At 34.8% G+C, this 20,214-nt stretch overlaps 1 protein-coding gene across 3 annotated transcripts in view; it reads left to right on the top strand.

The window, feature by feature from the left end:
* Positions 1 to 16,973, top strand: part of LOC123551311 (intraflagellar transport protein 88 homolog) — a 44,034-nt gene extending 27,061 nt beyond the window's left edge. For 2 of the 3 annotated variants that reach the window (XM_045340154.2, XM_053540836.1), the window contains exons 14-24: positions 696 to 782; positions 1,422 to 1,436; positions 6,971 to 7,040; positions 8,015 to 8,131; positions 8,776 to 8,884; positions 9,407 to 9,445; positions 11,474 to 11,585; positions 12,599 to 12,714; positions 13,421 to 13,539; positions 14,701 to 14,868; positions 15,303 to 16,973. In XM_045340154.2, the coding sequence (XP_045196089.1) occupies positions 696 to 782; positions 1,422 to 1,436; positions 6,971 to 7,040; positions 8,015 to 8,131; positions 8,776 to 8,884; positions 9,407 to 9,445; positions 11,474 to 11,585; positions 12,599 to 12,714; positions 13,421 to 13,539; positions 14,701 to 14,868; positions 15,303 to 15,535 (1,185 nt within the window). In that variant the 3' untranslated portion in view covers positions 15,536 to 16,973. The remainder of the gene's footprint in view (positions 1 to 695; positions 783 to 1,421; positions 1,437 to 6,970; positions 7,041 to 8,014; positions 8,132 to 8,775; positions 8,885 to 9,406; positions 9,446 to 11,473; positions 11,586 to 12,598; positions 12,715 to 13,420; positions 13,540 to 14,700; positions 14,869 to 15,302) is intronic. The other variant, XM_045340155.2, reaches the window with a different exon arrangement.
* Positions 16,974 to 20,214: the final 3,241 nt, after the last annotated feature.

Raw genomic sequence — 20,214 nt, 5'->3', positions numbered from 1 at the left:
TTGTGTATCATTTCATGCTATTTTCAAGAATCTCAGGATAGTTTGACACATGTCGAAAATGTGGAAATAGCTGACATGTAATTTTAGGGAAACAGTTTTCAGTCATACTGTGTAACACTGTTAACCCTTACCCTGCTAAATTTCTAAAATGAACTTGTCCATCTTTCAATTCGGACAGTACTACTGACTGTTAAAAGGGATGCTTACCAAAAAGATACTGACTGTATAGCAAACAGAGAAGATCTTCAATGTTTCAAAGGTAGAATCAGTCGTGTCATGCTAAGGATTAATATTAAATTACTTTAAACAACTTTTACTCTGCAGTTTTTTACTTAAAGAGCTTGTCTGCGAAAGCAGTCATGGTGTCCGTAATGCTTTAAAAAAATAGTTAATCTGTACTAGTGCTCTTGCTCAAAAGTCTACTGGTAAGTTGATATTTTGGCTATGTATTTATCAGGATTACTAAATTTATAGTTAGGGTCACACAACACAACTGCCTTGCTAGTAACTAATAAACATATAAATTATTCCGGGTTACAGTATATATTATATAATTGCAAACAATTACATTAACTTCGAACAAACTATTAAAAAGGAAGTGATTCTTATAGACTTTAGAGTAAAAGTCATTGCTATTCAAGACCAGTAAACAGCTCAGTTTAATTGCTATTTTCATGAGAATTATTTTCTTTTAGGCCATAGAGACCTTGAAGTCATTTGAGAAGAAAGATTCAAAGGTGGCATGTACAGCGGCAACAAACCTTAGCTTTCTCTACTACCTGGTAAGTTATTCTTTAGCACTATTAATTTTGTATGTGGTAATGTTTCAGCCCTAAAAAGACCAAACTTATTTGTTATAGCTAAGTTTGGAGGCCAGAAGGATTTCATTTCACACTCACATGCAATGCCATATTCTCTGTGCCATTTTGGCCTCAAAATGGCTGTGTTTGAAGTCATTTTTACCAGTTCTGGTATAAGTGTTTATGTTGTCTGTTATTTGCAGAGAGTAAACTAGTACATGCAGATCTAGGCCCAGGGATTAATTGGTGTTTACTATTGTGTGAATTTTCATAAGTAATTATCGTACTGAGAATATAGTGTTGGACTTTAAAGTTAGTATCTTTAAACTTTAGAGTTCAAGTCCAGCTGGGGTTATCTTGTGAGAAAGCCATCCAGCTGACTTCATGAAGATCATTTAGTTTTAGCCAATTGCTTGTCAATGACCATGCCTATGATAATCCCTGAAAGGTCACCAACAGTCTTCTTCCACCGTCATAAGTAGAAAGTAACCTTGAGACCTAATTTGTATTGCAGTGACTTGAAACATGACAACAACAAATAAAAAGTTTATTCTTGAAATGATATTTCATATTCTTTTAAATTTTTGATACCAGTTCTTTAATTTTAATTTGACATCACAGAGAAATGACCAAGAGGTAAACATTTGTTTAGTTATAAGCTCAACTTAGCGTTACTAAATGGACAGCTGTTTGTATGTTTTGGGGTTACCTTTTGCATGGAGTCTGTCCTCACAAATTTCCTTTGAACAGCCTGAAAACTACTTGATGAAATTGCATAAACTTTGGTCTGTCCCTTGCTTAAACTGGACTGTTTCTTAGTGTTCATAGGAAATATATATCCATTGCAGTTTATCAAATCTAAAAATGGTCATATGTGACAGAGCATGAGATTTTGGGTCCAAATGCGATTTTGGTCAAAAATGGGGTTTTGGGCTAATCTGACAGACTGACATGTTCTGAGTATAAATCTGCAATTTGACAACAAAAATCAGTCATTGTCATGGAGAAATTACCACTTTTCGGACACCATGGTTTTGTCTTACTGTATCAAAATTGAGGCAGTATATCTTAACAATTACTCCATCTTCAAATAATATCTAGATAAAATACATAATCAGATAACAAAGGCAACATACAAGTAATAAAATATATTTCTTTCTGTCATTTTTTTCATGTAGTATCAAAACATTTTTGTTCTAAAAATCGTTTCCATAGCAACACTTTTTTAACCTCTTTTTAAATAGTCTCTTGATGAAATAGCAATAAATTACATCTAGAATGTGAAATAAATACACAATTTACTTTTTCTAGTGTGCAAACATTGTTCACAGACAACTTGTTTATTTGTCCGAAGTTTTATGACATTCTTTTGAACAAAATACAGACTTTATTTGACAGCAAGTTAGACTACATCCCAAAAACTAAAGTCGGGCATCAATGTTATTGTAAAAGACACATTAACTATTAAACAGTAAGAAAGAAAATCAGACAAGAAAATATAATATTTAGACTGTTACTATCAACTGTGAGTTTGCTAAAATTTCAGAAGACTTAGTTATACTGATCAGTGAATCATTACCGTGGCAACAGTGTGCTATTTTTTTTACAAAAAGTAAGATTTTTGTAAATTTCTGTGTAAATATTTTAATATTTGATGTGTTTTTTTTTTCGATATATTTACATCAAAAGCTGTGTGCTTTCTTTTTTAAAAGTAAGAGACATCATTCCATGCAAATTAATGTGATACTGTTCAGGAAATACATGAGTTTCGAATACAAAAAAATGTACACCTCTCTCAGTTAATACTCTGCCATTTTAAGGCAGATTTGTGTGGTAACAAAGTGGTTTGCTGATGCAGTTATTATATATGAAAATATATATACTAACATAATACAGCTTAAAATATACAACATATAAACAATAAAGATTTTGTTTACATAACCAAGATAGATTAAAAGTCAAATTAATGTTACCATGGCAACAATGCACTATTTTCTTAAAATAGTAGTATTTTTGTAAAATTTCCAGAAAGAATCAGAACATCCATTTAGCATCTGTTCATTATTTATTTGTTTTACACCAGAAATGGTCAATTATGGTCATGTATAAAAAACAAACATCATTTCATGCAATATAATTTGACTTTGAGAACTACACATTTTCTTGATATGCCTTCCTGCATTACAGCTCTGCCATTTTAAGGCAAATTTGTGTTGTAACATGTTTTGTTAATGCAGTTATTACACATAAAAGATGTTTTCTTACAGAGAATAGTCTGGTTAGCAGAATATAAACAAGGAACATGCTATCTACATAATCAAACATATCTAAATTTAAGGTAAATTTGTATTACCAAGGCAACTCACAATATTTTGCAACAAAATTAGATATTTCTGCTAAGTTCATGTAAAAGAATCTTTTTACACAATTATAAACATGAATTTACATGATAAATTCTTGAAATAAAATACATTACATTTAGCCAGTAACAAATATTTTCTGCAATATTGGTAGTTTTCTGTCATGGCCATTTCTGGAAAAATCCTTCCTACACTGGCAAGGCAGTTTTGATTGTAAAAGATGTTTCCTCCAAAGGTTATGTGTTCATTCAACAGACATGTCTTAGTATTTCATGTAGCAGTTTTGGAAAGTGTATAAAGTTGAATTCTGTATAGTTAGAACAATTAAAATTGTGCTTCTGGAACCACTTCACAGCTGTCATGGCAACAAAACATACTTTTACCAAATATTTCTCACAGCTGACTAAGTTTTTAATTTGTTGAAACATATTTGTAATTTGAATCAGATCTGCCTAACTTTATCAAGTCATAAGGGCAGAAAACATGACCTCATTTGTGCAATATGGAGTTATTTGCTCATATCAGTATTTGTGACATGCACTCTATTCCATTGGCATGATTTCAGCTGGATGACCAGTAGAACAATAATTATTAATTCCCATTCACATATTCATAGAGAACTTTTCTTGAATTGCTGTCATCACTGCAAAACAAAAATTCAACAACTTAGAACTTCAATTTAAGGTAGTTCTGCACGTTTGAAAAACCGGAAGTGATGGCGTAACGTCACTTATCCGGAAAACGTAGAATAATGCCTGGATTCGGCGTACGGAAACGAAAATCAGTTTATGAATTAAGGGCAACCTGTGAATAAATGTATTAAAATGGCACTGTTACTATCTTTCTAAAGTTAAAATATGATATTAAAACATCTTAAACGTTAAATAATTCAAAATAATGTCTTAAAATTAGCTTAAATAGGCGGTTCACTTTAATCATAGCCAAATATCTCAAAAATAAGCACACGGACCTATACATCTTATTTCACCATATTATAGGCCATATGTTTATTTATGACTGTGAGAAGTTTCATTAAAATCTACATTGTAGAAAGATTTCTATTCGCGAAAATGTTTTGAAAATTGCGTTTTTCCCATAGACTCCCATTATGAAAACTTGCGTGAGGTCGAAATTTTTCAAATCAGTCTAGCAAAAAATCAAGCACACGACCCTATCTTTTTTATTTGCTGAATTTTCTTAGTATATTCCGATGTTTTGAAAAATTTAGTTTAGAGTTTAATCAAATTCTACATTGTAGAAAAAATTTCGATCCTAACGTGCAGAACTACCTTAAGGTAAGTTTACAAAATATAAGATTGTAAAGGATCTTTTTAAGTAAGATATTTCTTGAAAGGGTCTGTAATTGAAATCATTTCTCTTAAAATGGTATGAAAGAATTAGATCATTTATGTTTATGTTATTTTAATATTGTCTTCATCTTTCTAAGAATAGCAATACTGTAAAAACGTATAAAGAAAATTACAAACCCCCAAAAAAATCCAGCTTGTGGTGTATAGACCTTCCTGGAAAATCCCATAACTGTTGAATGTCATTGCATCAGGCCAAATATTCCTCAGTGGTTGATCTGTAAAATGAAAAAAAAAACACTGAAAAAGGCTGAAATGTAAGATAAAAATGGTCTGCCTGGGCAGTAATCTCAGTACATAGAGCACAAATACTTCTATCAACAGAGTAATACTAGGTTTGAATCCCTGGCAAGACTTTCAAAACAAAATGAATCTAAAGTTTTTTCAGTGGTTGTCAGTAACTTGCCAAGAACAGTACGAAAAGGTGAGGAATTCAGAATCATGGCAAATGTAACATGAAAATCTTTGGAAAAACTGTCTCACACCAAGTAAAAACAATATTTATGCCTTGTAGAAGTTTAATGTATGGATTGAATTGACAAATTGTAAGTAAGAAATAAGTGATTGAAGCTGACAATAGATGTGTTTTTTCAACTGTTCCTGATCAATCAATTTCATGACATGGCTATATAAAATGACTAGGGCTTTAAATTATGACCGACTGTTGTGTTTTTGGCTGGCACCATTGCACAGAATCTACTTGTCTTGCATACTGATTCTACTAATACTTCATGACAGATTTAGTTAATAATATAGTCTAATGACACAAATATGAATTGCACTACGTCAAAAAGGAAACGTTCAATATCCGGGCTATTTTGCAAAAGATATCAGACAAAACAGTCGATATGAACTGAAATGATATTTTTTAACCTTGTATATCGCTTAAATACTTACCTGAAAACTCGCTTACTGTCATTCTTTATACCATTGAAATAAATCATCAAATATCTATGTTTTGGTAGTTTCATTTTCTCCACGACCTTCAATGATGTTTACAGTACAAATGGCGTGTCGATTCAAAGGGCGATAAATTATCAATCATTTAATTAAAGAAACGAATTGCAAAACACGGAAATGTTAAAATACATAAAAGTTTGATAAATACTGCTTGTCACTTCATTTATTTCTTGTGGCAATGTAGAGTATTACTGAAAACAAAATGCCTTAATTGCCGCAAACACGTGGTAAAGTCCAACATTTTTTGTGACGTAACTTTAATCGAGGTTTTCTTAAATGACGTAACGCCGAATTTGGACCCAAAATGTCATGGTGCATCACATATAATCAAATCAAATAATTTACAACTGTAAAATAATACCTAGGTGAGTGACTTAGTGCCTTGGTGACCCTCTTTACCTTTTTTCTGAGCCTTAAGTTTCGTGTTACTTGTTTCATTTTAAGAATAGAAATGTTAACTATTGTTTTGTTTATGAACGTTTGATTTCTACACTGACAGAATATTCAGATTCGCTGCTTGTAGTAATTTTATACATTTTATTAAAATTACTGTTCATAGCTACATGTAGTTCTGAGAAAATAATAGCTGTCTTGGGATTTTAATTTTAGTCCTGTTTTCTAGCTCACCTGAACTTTCAAAGCTCATCGTCTGTTGTCTGGTGTTAGCTTTTCTTTTTAAACAACTTCTTCTCCTAAACTGCTGTATGGATTGTCACCAAACAGTAGGCATCCATGTAAGGTCTTTTACCAAATTTGTTCAAGTCATTCTGCTTGGCTGATTTTAGGAGCTGCCAGAGCTGAAATTTGAAAAGCCTTTAAATGACTTTTTCTCATGAACCACTGATGGATCATCACCAAACTTAGTCTGTAGCATCTGTTACAGTCATCTGTCAAATTTGTTATGGTACAAAGAAGTGTAGTTGAAACACAGTATCTGAAACTCTCTTAAATTTCTAAATATCCGCTTTCTCGAAGGTATTTTCGAGTCCTGCCAATATTAAAATATTACATGTACTAGTATATATTTTTTTCACTCCATTAAGTCACATTTGATATACTGTACTGTGAATCTGAAGTCCTGTCATCAGATTCCAGTGTCTTGATGTATTGAAGAAAGACTTGATTGCCTATATTGGTACATAAAGGCATAATCATGCAATATGAAATAAATTAAATGAATAAAAAATGTTTCAGACTGCTTATTACTATCAAAATGTACATGACTTGTTTACATGTAAATGCATATTAGACTTAGCAAACCATATAGTGAAAAACATTTGCACCAAGCATTATTCTCAGTTATCTCCAAGTGTAAGGTTATCTCTAAGTATCTCTCATGTCCTCTTGTAATTCAAAACTCCAGGTTTCAGTTATATATGTTATATCTTTCAAAGATATAATCAGAACTGTATTCCTGCACTGAACGGTTGCCTTGGCAATATAAATGTGATTTACAATTCTTAAATATTTCATTTTAAAATAGGAGAATGACCTTGGCCAGGCAGACAAGTACGCTGAGGTTGCCATGACAGCAGACAGATATAATCCTTATGGTAAGTGTTGCATTTTGTAAGATTTTTATGCCCCAGAAGGGAGGCATATTAGTTTTCAACTGTCCGTCCGTCACTAGTTCGTTCGTTCGTCACAACGTTAACTTTTTGCATGAAGGCACTTTACTCGCGAACCACTGCACCCAGGACCTTCAAACTTCACATGCTGATAGTACTTATTGAGTACGCGACCCCTACTGACTTTGGGGTCACCAGGTCAAATGTCAAGGCGCTGCGGGGGCAATTGTCACCATTAGTGACAGCTCTTATTTGTTTCTTCTTTAGTTTAAGCATGCAGTTCAGTATACATGTACCTTGCTAATCCTTTCTGTGATATGCAATATCAACTGTTCATGACATTGAAGTGTCTTTGTATCTGGAACTAATACCATTAAAAGTCTTCTGAAGGATATGGGATCCCAGTTTCTCCTTTTAAAACAATTAATGAAATGCAGTCATGGCGAAAGTTACAAGATTTACCTGACATTCGGTCAGATGACCCAAGATATATAACCCATCTGACTAAACGAAAACTCATCTGACCAAAAACTTGTAGTAAAGAGAAAACAAAGAAAGTTAGATAGATGAAAAATGAACAGGTGCATTATAAAAACTGTGTTGTAAAAAACATTTTAGCAGTAGTAAAAAATGACCCGCTTCATACCTTATCAGACATATGGTTCTACGCCTCAACCTTCCACATTGCACCTAGTAATTTTTTTGTCAGACAGGTCCAACTGTCTGACGGGATTTAACCATGACGGGAAATGATATAAAACGTTATTTAAATGGTTTTCTTGAATAGCATTTTCTTTTTATGGATTTCCCAGTATGGCAGTGATTATGCTGGTATATATATTGTTTTACAATGTCTGTAGGAAATAAAAATATTTGTTTTCCAAGCTGTTGTTTATGTCTTCTGAATAGACAGGTCTTGTGATACTTGTTTTGTAATACTGATTGTTTTCTTTTAATAGCATTGGTTAACAAGGGCAATGTGTTGTATTCAAAGGGTGATTTTGAGAAAGCACGAGAGTTTTATAGAGAAGCTTTACAGAATGATTCTTCATGTGTAGAAGCCCTGTATAACTTAGGTAAGTCATTCTTTTTTCTAGGCACTGAAAATTCCTTAGATGTTCATGAGTACATTGCATTCCTTACCTAGCTAAGAGGCCAATATTGGTCCATTGTATCCCTCACCCAGCTAAGAGGCTAGTATTGGTCCATTGTATCCCTCACCTTGCTAAGAGGCCAGTACTTGTTCTTCCCAGGAAAGAGGACTTCTTGTGTACTGGTGCTATACATCGGGCCAGTTAAAGATCCAGACGGTCTTTTCAAAAAGAGCTAGGCTGTATTAGCCAGACATGCCTTTATCAAAAAGATCTTGGTCTTTTCTTGGGGCTTTCTCACATCCAGTCCCTGTGTTGATATTTGTCGCATTTCAGTATTTTGTCTTACAAAGTACACATTTATTTTATATCTGTTTTTTTACCAGTAATAAATCATTCTCAGTTAAATTATTGATTTAATGTGAAATAATTGTATCTCAATTCTCAACATCATAATTATTTTTTCCCCAAAACATCTGTTCATTAGGACAAGACTTGATGGATAGATAGATATGATCAAAAGTAAAAAATACTTGGAAATGAGTCTGTTGTGAAAAATAATGATTTGATAGTAGCTAATTATATCTATAATTTTAGATGTAAAGGTTGGCAAATGCTTCTAATTTCAGGTTTAACAAACAAGAGAATAGGTCGTCTAGAAGATGCTTTGGATGCATTCTATAAACTACATGCTATTTTACGGAATTCTCCACAAGTTATATACCAAATAGCAGACATGTATCCTTCCTTGCTATTGTTTGTTTACTTCTTATTGTATAAAATCAACTTTCTTTTATCATGTATAATAATCAAAATGGCCCTGGAAAACTGGAATATCAGTGTGGCCTGAGGTCAACATCTTACAGTAGTGTCAGTTTTTCCAGCAAAAAAGATTCTGGCAGATTTTTGTACCGTACTTTGATGGCATGAAAAATGAAAAAGCAAAGTAAATGATATGTATCAGTTTGTTAAAAGATGAAAATTAAGCACAAAGATACAATAATAGAAAGGTAACTAAATGGCATGGGCATGCCTTTGAACTCTATAATGGCACACAAATCTCACAATCGCTATATGTCTGAAGCACAACCTCTTAATGCATATACTATGACATTGTATAAGACAGTTCTGATAAAAGGTTGGGTTGATTCCACATTTGAAATGTTCAGCCTTTCTAAGTTAAATTCAAATATAAAAGGCAAGATTAACATTATGAGCGGGCAGTTGAATTTACACCTAATTTCCTTAACCAGTCTGTAGCCATGATCAGCTTGAGGATTCGGCACAAGCAACAGAATGGTAAGTTTAAATTTATTTAGTCTATATGCGTAGGTCAAAAGGGAGAGTTAAGATGTACAGACTGTAAGGTATTGAGATTGATCCCTGGGTGAAACTTATGTTCTCCATGATGATTGTGTCTGAAATCATGTGTCATCCAATTCTTACTCATACAGAGAGGTTGACAATTACTTTCGTAGAACAGGTTAAATTTTAACCCGTTAGCAGCAAGTGATTCTACCTTTGTGATCAGTGTAGACTGAGATCAGCCTGCACAGACGTGCAGGCTGATCATGGTCTGCACTGTTCGCTTTTCAGTCAGTAAATTTTTTATTGAACACCCCTTCCAGTAATAAATGGTACTAACCAAATTGAAAGATGGACCAGTCCATTTTAGAAATTTAGCAGGGTAAAGGTTAATACTGATACAGAATCCAGAACTACTGGATTGGTTAATTGAAAATTCCTGTTGAAAAATGGCACAAAGCCCATTACAAACAAACAGATGTATTCTTTTGATACTATACTTATACAATCGAATATTGAGTCAACAGCGTATCAAAAATGTTTCATATTAATCCTAGATCAGTGGTTCACAGGTACTTCTTAGATGCAGGGCTAGCGCTGGAATGGGCATTTTGAGCAAAATGCTTTAAATGCTAATTTTGGCTCAAGAAAATTCAGAAATGGCTCAAACTCTAAAAAAACCCTACTTTAAGAATTAAAACCAGTCAATTTTTATATAATGTTATTTTGGACCAAAAGAGTGCCAAGTCAGACTGTGACAAAACATGCAATAAACAAGAGGCACAGTCTATGGTCCATTAACACCACCAAGTGACAATAAACCTGTGCCCTTGGGGTAATTAAAAGCATCTCTCATTTTGTTTAGCTAAATGGATAGATTAATGAATATACATGGATCAAAGGTGTTTGTTTGTGGCACATGCCATGACTGAAGTTCCTTGATTGAATAATGGGCCATCTTTTATTATCTTGTCAAAAGACAATAAGATTAAAGAATGTTGAAAGGTGGGTGTGTTTGATCTCTTTTGTTCAAAAAAGTTTAATTAAATAAAATTATTTCAAATGAGTAATTCATTATTGATGCCAATAAGTATATATTAAAATGTTTTTAAATTAACTTCTTGCTTGTCATTAAGGCTGAGAAACGTAGTTCTGAATCCATTAGTTTACCTTCTGCAAAGAAAGCAATATCTGTGAAAAGTGAAACTAGGACTCTAAATCCAGCTAAAAATGGAAAATAAGAGAGATCGTGTTTGTATACAAATCCGTTGTATTTTTATCCTTGATGCACTGTTTTGCTTATTATTACACAAGGACAGACCATTCAGTAATGAAGCATTTAGTAAGATTTAACATTTGTGAATAATGGTGTTTTCTGCCGCAATCTAAGCATTAGAAATACCTTAAAGCCCAAAAGCTTCAGGGGGCAAAGCCCCCTGTGAACCCCACCAAAGCCCTGTCATGGCACGCGAATGGGCGTGCGAGACTATACTGTTAATATATTGAGAAATATAAATTATGGTTAAAAATAAATTTATCCTTGATGCACTGTTTTGCTTATTATTACACAAGGACAGACCATTCAGTTAATGGTGTTTTCTGCTGCAATCTAAGCATGTGAAATATCCTAAAGCCCAAAAACCCCACTAAAGCCCTGTCGTGGACACGCTAATGAGCATGCGAGCCTCTTCGATATGCGATGTAAAAATTTGGCTCAAACTTTTTTCAACTCAGCGCTAGCCCTGAGATGATATAATGCACTAGCCAATAATCCAGTATGGATTCTTATTGTAAATGGTACATTTTGTAAAACTTGCAGAACATATGTGTTTAATCTAATTCTGTTTCATGACCTTATTTGGTAATTCTTACTTTAAGATGTAGTTACTCAATGTTTTGTTAAGAGTGAAGAGTAAGGTTAATAATGTTGTAAGACTGATGGAAGTCGTTGCTACTGGATGATTTGACTATATAGATGTTGGTTTGATCCCCGGCTATAGCTAGAATAATTAATAATTTCAGGTTCATGCAGTTGATAGGTGTGGTACCAACAGATTGCTCCGTTCTGGCAAGAATGGGTGAAATATATGACAACGATGGAGATAAATCTCAAGCGTTCCAGTACTACTATGATGTAAGTATCTTCACCCTGACATTGTCGTTTTGACACTAATGCTAAACTTGCTGGTGGCAAGTGATTCTGCCTTTGCAACCAGTGCAGACCAAGATCAGCCTGCACATTCATGCAGGCTGATCATGGTCTGCACTGTTCGCTATTCATCATGTCTCCCACTAAATAGTGGTGTGGGAGATATATCGATTTACTGCTCTGTGTGTGTGTGTGTCACAAATCTTGTCCACGCTCTAAGTTGAACAGTTCTCATCCAATCTTCACCAAACTTGGCCAATAAGTCCTCGGCCAAGTTCGATAACAAGCCAAATCACCCCAGGCACTTCAGAATTATGGCCCTTGAATTACCGAATATCACTCTGTACACAGATGCCAGTGATACATGTATTGGTGCATGGTTGACTCAGATATGTAACTATTCAGATGAGTAGGCATTTATGGGAGACATGCGCTTTTCTCGAAAGCAGCTCTAGTTCAGTATTTTTTTGGTAAGCATCCCAGTGACCCAGTGAACAGTTAATGGTGCTGTCCAAATTGAAAGAGGAACAAGTTCATTTTAGAAATTTAGCAGGTTAAGGGATAAGAACAAATGTTTTAATTAAGCTTAAATAAGTAAAAACAAAAAAATTAAGATTTGTACATTTTACAGTTGAACTTGTCTTGGTCACGCCTTAAGCAGACAGCCAGCTAACTTTACAAATAGACTTTATGTTCTAATTTAAACTTATTTTAAGCAATCACCTGCTTGAAGCAGCCTGGTTGTGTTACTTCCTTGGCTAGTTGCTACATACAGGTTTGACTATATGGACAGCTGTGGTAAAAGTGAAATCTTCAGGGTCATACAAGAAGCTGAAGTAGTGCTTTGGAGTTATATCAAACAAATGGTCTGCATGAGAGTATGCTTATTTTTCTATGAACATAAGAACAAACCAATTAAAAAATATGTTGTGAGAAATTGCCCTAAATGTTTTTGACAAGAATTCATGATGTCATGTATATTTATTTTATATTTACAGTCATACAGATATTTCCCATCAAACATTCCTGTGATAGAATGGCTTGGAGCGTATTACATAGATTCTAAATTCTGTGAAAAAGCTATCCATTATTTCGAGAGAGCAAGTATAGTACAGTAAGTGATTAGTATTCCCAGTTCTCATCCTTGTATAGAATAAACATTTGAGCCGCGCCATGAGAAAACCAACATAGTGGGTTTGCAACCAGCATGGATCCAGACCATCCTGCACATCCGCGCAGTCTGGTCAGGATCCATGCTGTTCGCTAACAGTTTCTCTAATTGCAATAGGCTTTTAAAGCGAACAGCATGGATCCTGACCAGACTGCACGGATGCGCAGGCTGGTCTGGATCCATGCTGGTCGCAAAGCCACTATGTTGGTTTTCCCATGGCGCGGCTCATTTATAAATTACTGCCTCTATAGCCTAGTGGTAGAGCGTCCACTTCAAGTGTTGGAGGTCGTGGGTTTGATCCCCGGCTGCGTCATACCAAAGATGTGAAAAATGGTACCAGTAGCTCCCCTGCTTGTCGCTTAGCATCAAAAGGGAAACTGGCCTCTTCTCTCATACCCTCGTGGCGATGGATTTCATGAGGAATGTGGTGTTGAGAGTGATTAATATAAATTGTAGAATTTCCTTCACAATCGACCTAAAATGAATTATGTATAAACCAAACATAAATTTAAAATAGCCTCTCGCATTATCTTTTTTTTTTGTTTTTTTTTTAGATTAAGGTCTGTTTTGATGAAAGCTTGAAGCTTATTTCAAGTACAGTTATACCTGCTTAAAAAACATGTTTTCAAATAGTACTTTTTGTTTACAGGCCAACCCAGGTGAAGTGGCATTTAATGATTGCAAGTTGTCATAGAAGAAGTGGCAACTATAACCAAGCCTTGGAAACCTATAAATATATACATAGAAAATTCCCTGATAATGTAGAATGTGAGTATAATATTACATATAAACTAGGGCTGTATTCCTTTTTGACTGCTCTGAATGGTGTTTTCAAATTTTAGAGTAGTCTTCTACTATTTTCCTTAAAGGAATGTTCTGCTTTGGTACCCGGTCCTGAGGTAATCTGCAGTTGATGGGAACCAAGACCTGCCTTCCCATTGTTGCAACTATTTATCACAGGACTGTTTCGTCTGCATAAGGGTTTATTTAGAACAGTCTACACATGTTCAAAACATTACAGAAACTATTCTATTTCACTCCATTGTCTTAAGAGTATATGCAGAAAATTACAAGAAGTGGAATATGGCATGGTAATACATGTACAATGTATAGAAATAACAGAACTGGCATAGCGATTAGAAAATTAGATATATGCAGTATTGAAATTGTTTAATTTTATGGTGTAAAACCTTGAAAAGTCCTTGAGTTTGAGCCAGTCCTTGAAATCTAGAAATCAACTAAAATCCTTAAAAAAAAACCTGAAAAAGTCCGTGAATTTGTCTTGGATGCTCTGTTTGAATCCTGTACATAGTCACAGGAAATGAATCATTTGTTACATTTACATTTGAGCTGCACAATGAGAAAACCAGCATAGTGCATTTGCGACCAGTATGGATCCAGACCAGCCTGTGCATCTGCGCAGTCTGGTTAGGATCCATGCTGTTTGCTTTCAAAGCCTAGTGCAGTTAGAGAAACCGGACAGCATGGATCCTGACCAGACTGCACGGATGCGCAGACTGGTCTGGATCCATGCTGGTCGTAAATGCACTATGTTGGTTTCCTTATGGTGAGACTCATTTTGTAAACTTTATTGTTCCCTTGAAAATGAATTCATAAATAAATCTTAGCAGCTATTGTTATCTGGTAAAGTCTGAATGACTGGATATATATCTGGTTACAGACAGACCTATAGAGGATAATTTAAACTGCTTTGTAGTCGAGTCATTCTAAAAGTGGAATAGTATTACAAGGCTCTATGTATTTCCTTATCCAATGAAAAGTATAGGCAAACATTTGACTAGGACTGCATGTTTCTACAGTATTTATGCTGCTTCTGCAATTTGAAGACAAATTTCGCTTCTGCCGACAAGTTTGTCATAGTGTAGAACATGTATGTTCAATATGTAATAAAAATTTGATGTTTGACAGGTTTGAAATTCCTTGTACGTATATGTTCTGACCTGGGATTGAAAGAAGCACAAGAATATGCCACTAAACTGAAGAAAGCAGAAAAGGCTAAAGAGTTGAAAGACCAGCGTGCAAGTAGCGGTACCCGGCGTGGATCGGGAAGGCGAAGGGAGGGCAGTGCTGAAGCAGGTAACCAATCTTATTTAGTCAGTAGCATTCTTTGTGTTAGGCTTCTTTTATAGTGAAAAAAAAAACAACAATTTATAGAATATATTTAATACTGAGTGTTTTCATTAAAACACTTTTCTATAGTAAAACTATGTTAGCATACCATTACATTGTCCAGGATTATGAACTAATTAATGCTTTTGGGTTGCTGTATATGTAGACAGCACCATTTTTAGTTAAAATTGTTGTTGAACGAGATATGAACCAAATGCAAGTTTGGTCAAATTGAGAATGTATTTATTGCCTATATCATAGTTTTTTGCAACTTTCGATTTCTTTTTTATTTGGAGACAACGGAGATAATGGCATATTAAGCAGCTACTTTGAAGATCAAATTGAAATGTAAAATAATAAAGAAACATCAAAATATGTTGACAAGCATTCCGATTTTTCAGATCGTGAGACAAGCGCTAGTATGAGGTCAGGCGGCAAGCGTGGGGCAAGAAGACGGCCAAATCTTGATGATGCAGATGAAGAAGCTTACCAGCCACGTAAACAGGAAGTAGATTCAAACTATGTTGACCCACTTGGACCACAGATGGAAAGACCAAAAACGGCAGCAAAAAGACGCGATTTTGATGACCAATTTGATGATGAGGAGCTCGGTGAAGATCTGTTACCGGAATAAGGAGACACTTATGTTGTTAAAGATCACTACATAAATTTCAGTATGACACATTATGAAGGGCTACTAATAGTGTTCTTTCGTTTCCACAGTTACTTTTCATTAAGTTGACTTTAATCAATCTAGTTGATAAGAAACAAATGTGTTCTGAACATCTTGTGATATTTTTTATCTGAAATTGATTTAGTCTACATTTTCTTTGTTAAAGGTTCATACGACTGAAGTTCCAAGGTCCTGTGTTTAAGATTCTACAGTTAAAACTTAATAGTTTTCTAATATGGACAGCCAAATTTTAATAAGCTAAAGTCCGTTTTCTTATATGGAGCATGATAAAGAAGTGGGATAAATGCTTTAATAAGAGTATATCTAAGTTTGGTCGACAAAAAGAAGTTTCCCAGTTTCTTTTAATTTGGATCTTCAAATTTTTTTTTTTCTGCATTTGTAGACCAGCATAGTGGTACTAAATTTACATTCAATTTGCCCTTAGTAAGCCAGAAGTGCATCTTTGCACCTGAAAATATTTTTCTACTTGTTATGTACATACCAAGATTTATTTATTATTTTGAAGTAAGTTATTCCGTCCAATTGTATTTTACTGAGTCATTTTGTTCTGTAGTTATGATGGTGTTCTGTTAAAATTTTCATGGGGACCCAGATTTGCATTAACTGAATAGAATTTCATTTTGGACCAACATTTTTCTGCCTTTAATTAGTCCAAAAAGAAAATGGGTCCTTTGAAATTATAATATTAGTAGATTATTTTTTATGGGTTGCATGTTGAGTATATCCACAAAATTAAATCGTTACAAACAAGTAAAATTTCTATTCATTTTATATTTAGAATTGTAAATTCACAAATTCATATCTCTGCCATACAGCAATTTTGGCCTAAACCACGAAAATTTTTGCTTACGAAATTAAACAGTTTTACAATATAATTATGAATGATATAGTAAAATGAAACTTTATTCTCGTTTACATAATATACTGACAGTCAGCTGACTTGTTTGTAACTTAGAATGTTTAGCACCACTTACTTTGATCATTTTTCCAGAATATGTGGCTGTCAGTTTCGAAGTATAGTTTTAAATTTAAATAAATTATAATTGAAGTTTAAAGGACATCACAATTCTAAATGTGTAAGAAGTACCAGCAAATTGTTATTGGTATAATTCATAGGTTTTATGTTATAAAAAGTATTGATATGAACTGAAAAATGTAAAATTTAGATTTTCTTGTAAGATTTTGTAAAGCAGATGAAGATTGCATTTCCAAGATATTGTAAGCAGTTCCAAGGACATTTATTTTGTGTGCTGTAGTAAAAAAATTGTGATATCATTTAGAACTGCATCACAGCTGTTAGGAATGATCTATGCTGTTTTATTATTCCATATTGTGATAAAGACTATTATTTATTGAATTAAAATTGAATCGACTAGCATTTGTTTTTTACCTTTGTTTAAGGATTTTCCTGCAAGTGAAATTCTTTCATATGTGAGAAACTTTGATAGCAGCAGCCTTTTAGATGTCTGATTTTACCCAGTCATAGAAGACATGTGCTCCTGTTACAAAATAGGTCAATTGTTGTTGTCATTGCAAGACCTAAGTGAACCTTCATATTGTAAATGAAACACAATATTTGGTTTTATCCACTTGGGTTATATTCCAATAAGACCATAGTTGCATGTTTTTAGCTCACCTGTCACATAATGACAAGGTGAACCCTTCGCTCGCCGTCCGTCCACAATTTCTTGTGAACATGGAGATCACATTTTGCAACCGATTTTAATCAGACTCGCATACAACTTGTATTGGCATATTCCTTTCGGAAACTGGCAAGATCCCCATCACGAGTTCCAGAGTTATGGCCCTTTAAAGGAACAAAATATGCTATTTTGGCTTGTGACCACATTTTGCAATAGATTTTAATCAAACTTGTACACAACTTGTATTGACATAATATCTCAGTTATTTTCGAAAACTGGCCAGAGTTATTCCACATTCCAGAGTTATGGCCCCTTAAAGGGCCAAAATTTGCTATTTTGGCTTTTGCAGCCATCTGTAAACTTCATTTATGGTTTTGATTTGATACAGACTTGCAAAATATCTTTAACAGCAATATAGAGTTACGGCCCGTGAAAGAGCCAAAATTTGCTTTGTGAACACTATAGAAGTGACATTTTACATTCCATTTTAACCACACTTGCACACAACTTAAGTCACAATAAGATCTTGGTTCTTTCTGAAAACTGGTTAGATTATGATTTACTGCCCCTTAAAGGGGCAAACATTTTCTATTCTGGCCCTTTTAGCCATGTAGAAGTTTCTTTTTTGCTTTGATTTGATACAAACTTGCAATCTCTAGGCCAAGTTTGAAACTAGGTCATGTAGGGTCAAAAACTAGGTCACCAGGTCAAATCAAAGGAAAAGCTTGTTAACACCCATAGAGGCCACATTTATGACCCTATCTTCATGAAACTTTATCAGAATGTTTATCTTGATACCTGTGCCAAGTTCAAAACTGGGTCATTACGGTCAAAAACTAGGTCACCCGCTCAAATCAAAGGAAAAGCTTGTAAACACTTTTGAGGCCACATTTATGACTCAATCTTCATGAAACTTGGTAAGAATGTTGATCTTGATGATCTCTAGGTCAAGTTTGAAACTGGGTCATGTGGGGTCAAAAACTAGGTGACCTGCTCAAATCTAGGAAAAGCTTGTTAACACTAGAGGCCATATTTATGACCCTATCTTCATAAAACTTTGTTAGAATGTTTATCTTGATGATTCCAAGGCAAAGTTTAACAAGTGAGCGATATAGGATCATCTTGACCCCCTTGTTGAAAAGTTGGGGGGGGAGGGGTGCAAGAAACTGAAAGTAAAAATTACCTTGCCCAGGCTGTAACTCGAGTCTTACAGAATGCACAACTTCTCATGCTTAATAATAACAAGGAAGTCTGAAAGACAGCTATATCCCCCGCCGCTGTTATGGATAGTGAAAGGGTTGATGGTATTGGGTGGAAGCATTGATGTTGTTAATTGTATTTTATAGTCCATGTATGTCAACATCAATGAATCTGAAAATTCTTCAGTGACTTTAGGAGGTACAGAGCAGACACAAAATAGAAGGCTCAAACCTTTGACCTCGAGTTGTGACCTTGAGCCAACATGGCTAACTCGTGAGTTCTGCACATCGTCTTGATGCGATGATCATTTGACCAGAGTATCATGAAAATCCTTCAAGGTTAAGGTGATACAGAGTTCAAAACTTTGACCTTGAGTTGTGACCTTGACCTGAGCCAACATGGCTGACTCGTGAGTTCGGCACATCGTCTTGATGAGGTGATCATTTGACCCAAGTATTGTGAAAATCCTTTGAGAGGTTTAAGAGATACAGAGCGGACACAAAATGGAAGGCTCAAACCTTTGTTGAATTGTGATCTTGACCTTGAGCCAACATGGCTGACTCATGAGTTCTGCACATCGTCTTGATAAGGTGATCATTTGACCAAAGTTTCATGAAAATCGTTAAAGGGGTTTAGGAGATACAGTGCAGACACAAAATGGAATGCTCAAATATTTGACCGAAAGTTGTGACCTTGAGCAGACATGGCTGACTCACGAGTTATGCACATCCTCTTGATGAGATGATCATTTGACCAAAGTTTCAAAAAAATTCTTCAAGGGGTTTAAGAGATACAGAGCTGACACAAAATAGAAGGCTCAAACCTTTGACCTTGAGTTATGACCTTGACCTTGAGCCAACATGGCAGACTCATGACTTCTGTACATCGTCTTGACAAGGTGATCATTTGACCAAGTTTCATGAAAACCCTTTAAGTGGTTTAGGAGATACAAAGCGGACAGAAAATGTTACGGACACACAGAAGGACGGACGGAGACCATTCCTACAAGCCCCACACCACTCGTGGCAGGGGATTAATAGTCCTTTGATGATTAGGTCAAATACACGAGGTATTTGCAACTAAAATGTCAGATGTACAAACGGATGGACAATGGACAATTCAACGTTCCACATCCACCAGTGTTTTGCATCAAAACAGAGGCCATGTTAGAACTTAGATCTTGCAAGTTTATCTATTTCAAGTTCCGATTGTAAACCAGTTCGGTTAGAAGAATGAATGACAAATTCTCCAGTTCCAGAAGCTTGCTTTAGTTCTTTTATGTTCAGATGAAAGGTACCTCTGTAATTTGTTCAAGAACTTGCCAACCTTTGGCTTTATAGTCCAGTGTCTTACCACTTTACCATTGCTTAAAGGAAGTTAAAGCAAAATAAAAGGTCCTTGTGTAAAAGGGTTTTGAACTAAGATTCTGGCCTCGAAGGCACTGCGACAGTGTAGATTTTACTAAGGCATTTGATTCAGTCAGCCACACTCACCTGTTAAATGTAAAGAGGCTTTTAGTTGCTCAAAGAAATTATGAAATTAATCAATGGATAAGTGCTCCATGATGATTTGACAAGGGTACGTCATCTGTCAGTCCACCTCTGCCTCTATTTCATGTGGGAAAGTTGTCAGTCACAGAACAAATTAGTAGGTACTGGTCTTACATACAGGAAATTGAAAGTAAGATAATTGAAATACTGCAGTGCTGCAAACAAGACGCAGGACCTAAGTAATATTAAGTGGTATTTTTGGCTAAAAGACAACAAACACATGACA

Source organism: Mercenaria mercenaria, chromosome 4, assembly GCF_021730395.1.
Source record: "Mercenaria mercenaria strain notata chromosome 4, MADL_Memer_1, whole genome shotgun sequence".
Classification (NCBI taxonomy): domain Eukaryota; kingdom Metazoa; phylum Mollusca; class Bivalvia; order Venerida; family Veneridae; genus Mercenaria; species Mercenaria mercenaria.
The sequence above is the reverse complement of the archived record's forward strand: the minus strand, read 5'-3'. Positions and strand labels throughout refer to the sequence as shown.